The sequence below is a fragment of the Chiloscyllium plagiosum genome, unplaced genomic scaffold (genome assembly GCF_037043375.1).
Source record: "Chiloscyllium plagiosum isolate Xiang-an unplaced genomic scaffold, Cpla_swu_hap1 HiC_scaffold_6, whole genome shotgun sequence".
In the NCBI taxonomy this organism is placed as follows: Eukaryota; Metazoa; Chordata; class Chondrichthyes; order Orectolobiformes; family Hemiscylliidae; genus Chiloscyllium; species Chiloscyllium plagiosum.
Window position 1 is genome coordinate 57,236,344 of NW_028270144.1, and position 12,169 is coordinate 57,248,512.

The 12,169-nt window shown below is 42.9% G+C and overlaps 1 protein-coding gene across 6 annotated transcripts in view; it reads right to left on the minus strand.

Moving 5' to 3' along the window:
* Window positions 1-12,169, minus strand: part of cep295 (centrosomal protein 295) — a 191,195-nt gene that overhangs the window by 59,342 nt on the left and 119,684 nt on the right. For all 6 annotated transcript variants that reach the window (XM_087988022.1, XM_087988027.1, XM_087988023.1 and 3 more), the window contains 3 exons: window positions 11,677-11,901; window positions 7,309-7,466; window positions 6,521-6,692 (listed from right to left, as the gene is read on the minus strand). In XM_087988022.1, the coding sequence (XP_087844148.1) occupies window positions 6,521-6,692; window positions 7,309-7,466; window positions 11,677-11,901 (555 nt within the window). The remainder of the gene's footprint in view (window positions 1-6,520; window positions 6,693-7,308; window positions 7,467-11,676; window positions 11,902-12,169) is intronic.

A 12,169-nucleotide genomic window follows, 5' to 3' on the forward strand; every position in this document is an offset into this window, starting at 1 on the left:
TCCCTTGTGGTTGGAGGGTTCCTAGGCGGAAGATGAGGCGCTCTTCCTCCGCTCATAGGTTTGGATTGTTTTCTTTAGAGCAGACAAGATGGAGGGGGCATATGATTGAGGGATATGGACAAGGTGAATACAGAGCAGCCGTTCCCCTTCGTTGAGGGGTCAAATCATGTGAGCGCATAGTTTTAAGGTAAGGAGCAAGAGATTTCGAAGGGCCTGAGAAAAAAAAACCTTTTCACTCAGCAGGTGGTGGGAATCTGGAATGGTTTGCCTGGGAAGGTAGTGGAGACCAGAAACCTTACAACCTTTAAAAAAATATTAGGATCAGCACTTCTAAAGAAAACAATCCAAACCTACGGGCGGCACAGTGGCTGAGTGGTTAGCACTACAACCTAACAGCATCAGGGACACGGGTTAGATTCCAGCCTCAGGCAACTGTCTGCGTGGAGTTTGCACATTCTCCCTGTGTCTGCATGGATTTCCTCCGGGTGCTCCGGTTTCCTCCCACAACCCAAAGATGTGCAGGTTAGGTGGATAGGCTGTGCTAAGTTGCCCATGGTGTTTGGTGCATTAGTCGGGGAAATATGGAGAAATAAGGGTCTGGTTGAGTTACTCTTTGGAGGGTCGGTGTGGACCTGCTGGGCCGAATGACCTGTTCCCACACTGTAGGGGTTATAAATAATTCTATCTTATCTCCATTACAGCTCAGTTTCTCCATCTCAGGCAGCATCCTGGTGAACTTCAAATATCATAATATTCAAGAATATGGGACAAGTGAAGGAAATTTGAATTAGCGCACCTTTAGTGCTAGTTATATCAGTCTAGATTCCATGGACCGAAGATCCTTTTCTGTGCTAAATGAATCTATGAATTCTTATGACAGCAATGGACTGGTATTCTTTGCTGACTTTGTTTTTCAGTAGATTGAAATTTCATTGAAGATTCTGATTTCTTTCTTTAAATATTTCCCATTGTTCATTCATCTTTCAGTCTGCATTCCCAATTAACTTCAGTTTAGTTTTCCTCTCATGCACATGCAATTCAAGTGTAAGACTGATGTTCACCTTTGGAGTAAATTACTTTCAAACTTGGTATGGCGGTCAATCGTATTTTGATCACTAGGATCTTTTACACTTGTCTTACCAATTAACTTAAATTTTACCATGTTATAAAGCCAAGATAGCTTTATTACCAGACAGTTCCACACACATTCCATAAGTAACTAGTATTCTGGAGTTAAACAAAACAGGAGGACAGATTTGGCCGTAGTCTCCTGGGCAGGAAGACTAAAAGGGAGGATAGTTGCTAAATTGTAGTGGATGTTTAAGGAGATACTCAACTGCTCCCAACTAAAATTTATACCAGAAATGAAGAGGCTAAGAGGAGGAAAAGCAAGGAAGTTAAAGATAATATTAAGACAAAAACTAAGGCATATCATATTGCAAAAGCAAATTATGAAAGAAAACTAGCACAAAAACTATAAAACTGGATACAAAGGCTTCTATATGTAAGGAAGTATTTAAAGCAAATGTTGGTTCCTTGGAGGATGATACTGGGAAATTAATAGTTGGGCACATAGAAATTTGGAGTCACTAAAATAATATTTTGCTTCAGATTTAAAGATGGAGGACACTAGTATCACCTCAAAAGTAAGAGATTATGCAAAGATTATAGAAGGGGAGGAACTTAAAACACTCAGGAAAAATGGTCTACATCAGAGTGAGTATCTTAGTGGAATAGACAGCAGACATAGTGGATCCATTGGTTATAATATACAAAAATTCCCTGGATGCAGAAAAGCTTCCAGTGGATTGGCAAAATGCTAAATATAACACCCTTATTAAAAAAAAATGGGGTGGATGGGGGCGGGCAGGGTAGAAAAAGACAAAATAGGAAACTAAATACCAGATAGATTAATGTGTTTTTTGGAAACTGCTACAATCCAAAGAATTGATTCCACGATAGCTAGAAAGTCAAAGTACAATCCATCAGAGTCAGTATGGTTTTATGATAGGTGGCTCAATGGCTAGCACTGCCACCTCACAGTGCCAGGGATCTGGGTTCAATTCCAGCCTCAGATGACTGTCTGTGTGCAGTTTGCACATTCTTCTCATGTCTGTGTCGGTTTCCTTCAGGTGCTCGCAGGTTAGGTGAATTGGCCATGCTAAATTGCCCATAGGTGTTCAGAGGTATGTAGATTAGGTATTAGTAAAGAGAAATGTAGAGTAATAGGGTTGGGGAATGGGTTGGTGCTGTTGGGCCAAATGGCCTGTTTCCACACTGTAGGGATTCTATGATTCTATATCTTGTTTGACTACTTTGTTGGCATTGAAGATCTATCAAGCAATCCGAGTAATGAGGATCCTACAGACTTAGTATTTTTGGACTTCCAGAAGGCATTTGATGAGGCACAGCATGAAAAGGTCAATACACAATGTAAGATCATAGGGGGTTCAGAATAATTTGTTAGCTTGATAATTTGTTAATTTGATAGAGAATTGGCTAACCCATAGAAAGCAGAGAGATGGGGTAAATGAGTCTTTTTTGTTGGCATGTGGGGTGTCACACTGTTCAGTTCCTGGGGTTCCAACTATTTACAATCTATTTTAATGACTTGAATGTTGGGATAGTACGTACTATTAGGAGAAAGTGAGGACGGCAGATGCTGGAGATCAGAGCTGAAAATGTGTTGCTGGAAAAGCGCAGCATCCAAGGAGCAGGAGAATCGACGTTTCGGGCATGAGCCCTTCCTGAAGAAGGGCTCATGCCTGAAACGTCGATTCTCCTGCTCCTTGGATGCTGCCTAACCTGCTGCGCTTTTCCAGCAACACATTTTCAGCATAGTAAGTACTATTGCCAAATTAGCAGATGACACTAACATAGGTGGGAAAATAAGTTGCAATGAAGAAATGGAAATGGATAGGTTAGGCGAATGGGCCAAAATGTGGCAGGTGGAAACTTCCGTGTTCTTCAATGCAGAGAGATCTGGGTTTTCTTGTGCATGATACACAGAGTACAGTACATATTAACTGGGGAGAGGCAAAAACAAAATTTTGGCTTTGATTGAAGGAAAAGAGTATAAAAGTAGGGAAATGTTGCTGCTTTGTGTCCAAGGCATTAGTTAGATTGCACCTGGAGTATTGCAGACAATTTTGGTCACTTAATTGAGGGAGGATGTAGTTGAATTGCAAGTAGTTCAGAGGGGGTTCACTCGATGCATTTCAGACATATGGAGTCGGTCTTATGTACAGCACTTGAACATTTTAGGACTATATTCTTTGGAGTTTAGAATGAGAACAGATTGAATGGAGCTGTACAAGATGCTAAAGAGGACTGACAAAATAGACATAGAACAGATGGTTACTCACTTGGGAAATCTAGAATTAGAGGTCAAGATTTAGGATAGGGTGGTGGATTTAGATTTAGACTTTTTATCACGTACTCAAGTATAAAAGTACAGGAGAACAGTGAAAAGTTTGCAATGTTGCCTTGGTAGAAAAACTTAAGAACAAGATAGAAAGAAATAAGGAATAAAGTTTAAAGCTAATCATGAGCCCTTCTTCAGGAATGAGGAGAGTGTGGCAAGCAGGCTAAGATAAAAGGTAGGGAGGAGGGGCGTTGGAAATGTGATAGGTGGAAGGAAGTTAAGGTAAGGGTGATAGGCCGGGAGTGGAGGTGGGGAGGGAGAGGTCAGGAAGAAGATTGCAGGCTAGGAAGGTGGTGCTGAGTTCGAGGGTTGGAACGGAGACAAGATGGGGGGGAGGGGAAATGAGGAAACTGGAGAAATCAGCGTTCATCTCTTGTGGTTGGAGGGTTCCTAGGCGGAAGATGAGGCGCTCTTCCTCCAGCCGTCGTGTGGTTATGGTCTGGTGATGGAGGAGTCCAAGAACCTGCATGTCCATGGTGAAGTGGGAGGGGGAGTTGAAGTGTTGAGCCACGGGGTGGTTGGGTTGGTTGGTCCAGGTGTCACAGAGGTGTTCTCTGAAATGTTCCGCAAGTAGACAGCCTGTCTCCCCAATATAGAGGAGGCCATATCGGGTGCAGCGGATGCAATAGATGATGTGTGTGGAGGTGCAGGTGAATTTGTGGCGGATTTGGAGATATGGATATGGAGTCCTGGCTCCTCCAGGGCGGAGGAGCGGGAAGTGGAGGAGATGCGGTGGAGAGCATCGTCGATCACGTCTGGGGAGAAATTGCGGTCTTTGAAGAAGGAGGCCATCTGGGTTGTTCGGTATTGGAACTGGTCCTCCTGGGAGCAGATGCGGCGGAGACGAAGGAATTCCCAATTCCTCCCCTATCAGCGTTCCGAAAAGACCACTCCCTCCGTGACTCCCTAGTCAGGTCCACACCCCCCACCAACCCAACCTCCACTTCCGGCACCTTCCCCTGCAACCGCAAGAAATGCAAACCGTGCGCCCACACCTCCCCCTTTACCTCCCTCCAAGGCCCCAAGGGATCCTTCCATATCCGCCACAAATTCACTTGCACCTCCACACACATTTACTGCATCCGCTGCACTCTATGTGGCCTCCTCTATATTGGGGAGATAGGCCGCCTACTTGCGGAACGTTTCGGAAAACACCTCTGGGATACCCGGACCAACCAACCCAACCACCCCGTGGCTCAACACTTCAACTCCCCCTCCCACTCCACCAAGGATATGCAGGTCCTTGGACTCCTCCATCACCAGACCATAGCAACATGACGGCTGGAGGAAGAGCGCCTCCTCTTCCGCCTAGGAACCCTCCAACCACAAGGGACGAACTCAGATTTCTCCAGTTTCCTCATTTCCCCTCCCCCCACCTTGTCTCAGTCCCAACCCTCAAACTCAGCACCACTTTCCTAACCTGCAATCTTCTTCCTGAACTCTCCGCGCCCCCACCCCCACTCTGGCCTATCACCCTCACCTTAACCTCCTTCCACCTATAACATTTCCAACACCCCTCCCCCAAGTCCCTCCTCCCTACCTTTTATCTTAGCCTGCTTGGCACACTCTCCTCATTCCTGAAGAAGGGCTCATGCCCGAAACGTCGATTCTCCTGCTCCTTGGATGCTGCCTGACCTGCGGTGCTTTTCCAGCAACACATTTTCAGCTCTGATCTCCAGCATCTGCAGTCCTCACTTTCTCCTTAAAGCTAATCATGTCAGTCACTCTTAGTATAGCATAAAAAAAGCTAAAAAGTTCAATCATTACAGTCATTACGCGCTTAGTCATGCTGGGACCACACTTCCGACAAGGGCTTGATCGTCCCAGCTCGTCATTGCTGCAGATGTCGGGAGAACCTCCACTGCCATGTTGGATCCCAGACCAACAAAGCCCTCATCCAGGTGCCGTTCATGCCAGACCTTGGACTCACCTTTGGTTGGCACGTCAGGCATCAAGATCTCACCAAGAGCCCGAGTCAAGCACCTAGCCACTACCTTGCACTCGACATCTAGCCGACTGCCAAATTCAATAAGCCTGATACTGCCCCACTGCCTGGTAAGTTAGTTGAAAAACAAAAAAAGGGGAAAAAAAGGAAAAAAAATACATCAGAAAAGGAGGAAGAAAAAAGAGAAAAGAAGAGCAGAGTAGATGAGCCTACACCGCTGCCATCCTGCAGAGATGCCGACTGCACAAGTCCATGCTCTTCAACAAGGGGTAAGATAAAGAGAGAAATAAAGGAGAAAAGAAAAGAAACAACCAGAAAAACAGAGTGGCCCAGGGTTCAGAAGCCATACGAGAGCATTCATAAAATTGCTGTTGAGTTGGGATTAATGGGCACTTTGTTGTCAAATGCAGGGGAAAGGAAGTTGATGAGAAGCAGCCAGAGGGCTCGGAATTAAAACAGAGTTGAGGAGAAACTACTTTTCTCAAAGAGTTGTAAACCTATGGAATTCAATACTCCACAGTCTCACGGATGCTGGGACAGTGAATAAATTTAAAGGGGGTCGATAGACTTTTAATTAGTAAAGCAGTGAAGATTATGGAGACTGGAAAAGTGGACTTTAGGCATTGATCAGCCATGAGCACATCAAATGCCATATCTGCTAGAGGGGTTGAACAACCTACTCTTGCTGCTTGTTCTTATGTTCTTGGGGCTCCAAAGAAATGTCACAAAACCACTCCTTAAATTAATCTTCTGGAGCTCTCGTATCAATATGGTTGTCCCAATTTATAAGAAGATCAAACAACCTCAAATTATCACGCTTTTTACAAGCCTTTCTTACAAGTTCCAATAATTTTTTTCCCTAGTCATCAGCTGTTCAACATTATAACCATTATGGTGGCCTATGACCTAGCACCACCAGTGTTTTCAGACTCTTGTTTTTCGTAACTTCCATGCTTCTACTCATTTTATATTTTATATCTGTGCATACATCCTTTGTTTTTACATTCTCCAGAATTATGAAAAGAAAGTTTATACAAAGCATCTTAATTATATAACATTTTCTAAAACACTTTAGCATCCAAGAGTACATACAGGCACATTAATACTGCAGAGGGAAGAATTGGTGAATTTTCTTTTTGAGAGACACTTACCAACATCATAATTCTGCTGAATGCAATTGCTCCCTTGACTTGCATTGCAAACTGCACTTCCATGGTCAGGACTGAATTCAATACTGTCTGTAAAGGACTTGATCTCAGAGTTTGTGGTTGAGTTAGAATGTTGATTTTGTGTGTTGCGATCAGTATCAAGGACATTTCGAATCTGTAACAGTTTAAAAGAAATGTTACCTCAGTTCGCTCAAAAATGAGAGTTTTTTTTTTTAAACTGACCTTAAAGATGCTCAAGCATCATGTCAAACATTGCTGTTTCAGATTTTGAAAGAAAGAACATCTGACCTCTAAACTCCTTGAAGAAAAGAAACCATACCAAGAATTCTCCAAATAATCATAACTTTTATCTTCCTGGTTGTGGTTAAGAGACTATACTACCCTACAGGTAATCATTTGGATTTAACACTTCTACATATCTTAGGAAACTGATGAGTTTTCAAATATTCTAAGTTGAAATACTGTGCATTCTTACTGGCCCATGATTATAAAGAACATGAACTTTAAAATGAAATGAATTTAAAATTATGAATAATAGTCACAAATATAAATACCATGACAGAGAAATTAAGAAAAGGAAGAGATGATCCAGGCAAGGAACAAGAGAAGTTTAAGAAAAGTGAAAGGTGGCAGAAGAATGGATCAATTTTTCTAGTTCAGGATGAGGGAAAGAAGTGGTACTACTACAACCATTGTTGTATTCAAAAACTAAGTTGTTCTAGCATAACATAAAAAGTCAGTGACTTAACATTACAATCAAATCTGAGCACCTTGCTGGAAGTAGAAGATAATGAAGTACTTGAAAAACCAAAATCAGGTATGGTCTCCAAAGGCTGAAATTCTAGATCTGAATCTGGTTGTGAAGACTGCAGTTCTAGATAGAAATTAGGTACTCCTTGGGTCGAAGTGTTATGACCAGTTGGAGGATCTAGAAGAAAAAGTGGAAAATTAAGAACCGGCTCTTACAGAACCAGAACATGACTCAGTGACTCTTAATTCCATAACAGTACTGAAGAAAATAAACAAAAAAATCTTGCACAAAGTAAGATTCATTAACCAGGTTCCCTTGTTAGCAAAATTATCCAGTGAGTAGATAATCTAAAGAAAATTAATCAGGTTTCCCCAATTGGTGTTTGCATTTGCAAGTTCTAGCAAAGACCCAGTAGCAAGGGAATCAGTGGAGACAAGATGGCTCCAAAGAGTGGCGACTTACATTCCAGCGGCGGAGATGCAAAGGAGACTCATGCCGAACCATCAGACCCATGGATCATGATGGACCATTTAAACAAGGAGGTCTGTAAAAGTTGGGTATTTTTCTTTATTTTTTTCAATGTTTTGGTTCATTTTGTGTTAAGATGGCACTGGAGAGTGGCAACATTATACAACACTTTCCACTATTTTTGTAATGTGGCAATAAATAAATCAAATCAAGTCACATCATTTGGTCTTTATACTGGAAGAGGGGTGGAAAAGACAGAGGAGGATGAGGAAAGATTGCTTGGGAGGGGTAATAAAGTAATTGCTTGCTAATGTACTTGGGCATTAAATGACTGCAGAGTTCAGACCTCCAACATATTTATTTTAGCTGTTGTCCTTCTCGTTTTCAGTGCCTGACCATCTTGCTAGTGCATATGCAATTTGGTGCAATCATACTGTTGCAGCAATCCTAACAAAACCAAAGTACTCTCTACTTGCATCAATGATTCCTGCTGTTGAGACTTCAGTGTTGACAATTTTGACAGAAAAACGCAACTGGAACTTAAAAAATATCCTCTGCTTTTTTGATGATTTCTATACACCTTTTTCCTGTACAGCAGCATTTTGTTGTAAAGCAGTCCAAGAATTCTCAAATCCAGCAATAGAGGAGATCGTTGTTAAAATCGGGCCTTCTTTTATATCAATTAGAACTTATTTTGAAGTTTAACTGCTCAACAGACACTTTCAAAACTACACAGGTTTTGGTTTGCAATGCCACACAAAGGTAACACTACCACATTGGTTGTGTATTTTTTGAGGTGGGAATGCCTAGGAAGGAAACAGGACAGATAGGAGAATATGGGAAAATTGTGCTGGGAGAGTGCTTAAAGTAGATTGGAGTTTTGGGTCAGGTGTGGGTGCTGCACCGATTGGGGGATGCAGAGGTCAGTGCTGAGCAGGGGTGGGTTCAAATTAAATGATTACTAAAAAATTATAAAAGTTTTTAAGAGGATGAAAAACCAGTGTTAGAACCCTCACTCATTTCATCCTTTTGGTTTGGTGCTGTGAACTAGGAACGGAGCGTGAAAGATGACCTCTGAACTGTGGGTAACAGCTTGGATTAAAGGCAAAACAGACCCAAGTTTTGTTCATTTGTGAGGCCAGGCATGGAAGTTAGCTGCAAGTTGGTTCCTGATGAAAGATTTCTGCAGATGTATTGTCACATAATAGAAGGTCGACAAGCAGGAGACTGGAAGAACACAGCACGCCAGGTAGCATCAGGAGGTAGCGACGTCAACATTTCGGGTATTACCTTTCAGTGATTTCCCCCTCTACTGCCTGCCACCTCATAGTCCCCTGGCTCCATGCTGCCAGAGATCCATAAGCCCAACTGTCCTGGCCGACCCATCGTTTCTGCAACCTCCTGCCCCACCAAACTCATTTCGTCCTACCTCGACTCCATTCTCTCCCCCTTGGTCCAGGCACTTCCCATCTACATTTGGGACACCAACCATGCCCTTCACCTCTTCAAAAACTTCCAGCTCCCCAGCCCTTAGCGCTTCATCTTCACCATAGATGTGCAGTCCTTATACACATCCATTCCCCACAATAACAGCCTGCAGGCCCTCTGTTTCTACCTCTCAAAGAGACCCATCCAGTCCCCCACCAGCAATACCCTCTTCTGCCTCGCCAAATTAGTCCTCACTGTCAATAGCCTTTCCATCAACTTTTCCCATTTCCTCCAAATCGAGGGCGTGACCATGGACACTCACATGGGCCCTAGCTACATATGCCTCTTTGTCGGCTACATGGGACAGTCTCTCTTCAGCACGTACACAGGTACTGTTCCCCAACTCTTCCATGTCACAATGATGACTGCATCAGTGCTGCATTCTGCACCCAAACTGAACTGAAGCAGTTCACCAACTTTGCCAACAACTTCCGTCCTGTCTTTAAATTCACTTGGTCTCTCTCAGACACTTCCCTCCCCTTTCATGACCTCGCTATTTCCATCTCTGCCGACAGTTTATAGACTGACATTTACTGTAAACTCTCAGACTCCCATAACTACCTAGACTACAACTCCTCCACCGTATATCCTGCAAAACCTCCATCCCGTTTTCAAAATTCCTCTGCATCTGCTCTGACAAGGAGACTTTCCACTCCCAAGCATTCTAGATGCCCACCTATTTTAAACAATGTGCTTCCCTGCCCCCGTCATCCACACAGTCCTCCACTGCAACTCCACCATTCTCCGTTTCACAGCATTGTCCTGTAAACATAAAGACAGGGTTCCCCCTTATCCTCACGTGCCACCCCAATAGTCTCCGCATCCAACATATAATCCTCAAACACTTCTGTCAACCCAAACCAGACCCACCATCAAGACCATCTTCCCCTCCCCACCCCTCTCTGCCCTCCACAAGGACCATTCCTCCTTCATCACTCCTTATTTCGGCCACTATCCCCAACCTTCCCCTGCAACCTTAGATGCAAAACTTGCCGACACACCACCTCCCTCACCTCCATCCAGGGCATTAAACAGTCCTTCCAAGTGAAACAGATGTTCACCTGCCTCTCCTCCAATCTAGTTTTTTGCATCTGTTCTTCCCGATGTGTCTTCCCTGCATTGGTGAGACCAAACGTAAACTAAAAAAACGCCGAGCATCTCAGTCGGCCCATAAGGGCCAACCTGATCTCCCAGTCACTGCCCATTTCAATTCCCCTTCCCACTCGCTCTCTGACAATGGCATCCTTGGCATCTTCCATTGGCACAGTGAATCAGACCACAAATTGGAGGAATAACATCTTATCTTCTGTCTGGGCAGCCTACAACACTGAGTTCTCCAATTTCAAATAACCTTCCCACCCATCTCCCAACTCTCCTTCCTCCCTTCCATTCCTCCTACCAACCCTTCCATCCATCTTCCAACCAGATTCATTACTCCCAACATCTAACCAGGTCATACCCATTACCTGTATTAATCTATTGTTACCTCACTATTTTGCCCCTCTCCTCACCCACATCCTCCCACCCTGCTTTATCTGCGGCTCCCCCTACCTCCACCTCCATTCCTTAAGGGTTACCTATTAAGCGCAATGACTCAGTCTAAGAATCTCAGTTTCAGACGCAGGGGGATTGCCCAGTAGAATTTTCAATATCCCCAGCATTTCCCTCAGAGTCAGCCATTTTGGAAACCCAACATGGTACCAACGTGCAACTCCAGTCTATGCTACTGAAAAGATTATTGCCCCTTAACAACATCTGGGCAATTTTGTTCTGCAACTTGCTGGAAATGAGCAGGGCAATAGTGCAATACCAGTGAGAGGGCAAATGGGATTGAAATAGACAAGTGAACGGAATGATCAAAATACCTCTTGCAGTGGGCAAAATGACAATGTACCACAGAGGAATGTATACATTAGATCTGGGGGCTTATGAAAGACTTAACAATTTAAGCATTTACACAGTGACAAACATGAGAATGCTGAATTATACATCTAAAGTCATAATCAGAATGTCTTTGCAGTTCATCCTCAATGAACAATGGAACGGCCAGACTTTATTTGCAACATAGCACTCTATTCTAGTTATAACATCACAGTAAGAATCATGAGCATTAGATAGGACACAGGATAGAGCAACAAAACTTGCTTGTACAAAATAAACAAACCTGCAGGAAAGATTGAATAAACGTATAAGCATGCACAGACAAATCAGTTCTTAAAAATAAAGGTTAAAAACAGCCCAATTAGAATATATTTCATCAGTGAAAATCTTTAGAACAATTTTCCAAATGGGATAATATACACATTGAAATACAGTCATTTAACAAAGAAAACATAATAATACAACAGTTAATTATAGATAAACATTGGGTTAAATTATATTTTCTTAAATTTTCTTCTCGTAATGAATAATATTAAACAAAATTATTTACCTTGATTCTTTCCAGTCGAATTAAGCCATTGGTTTAGGTTTCTAGTATACTTCTCCACTACCTGCTGAATCTTTCTTCCTGTTGGAATACATTCTTCTAAACTGGGACAACAACGATCAATGTCTTGATTTTCAGCTGTGTCCTTGTTCACAGAGAGTGAAGTTGAAGTTGAGGGAGCAGTTGACTGTCCAGTAATGATGTCATGAGCAGCGGAGGAATGATCACCTATTAGAGAAACAAAAAAAAACTTTAAGAACTATGCTAATCATACGGTACTGAAGATACAACATACAAGAGCAAAGATGTACTGCTGATGCTATGAAGCTCAGGTTTGACTGCATTTGGAATAGTGAAGTTTTGGGTCCTGGATCTAAGGAAGGACATTTGCCTTTGGAGGAGGTCCAGAAGAAGTTTACAAGACTGATCCCAGAGATGAAAGGTTTGTCACATGAGGAATAGTTGAGGTCTCTGGGACTGTACTCAATGGAGTTTG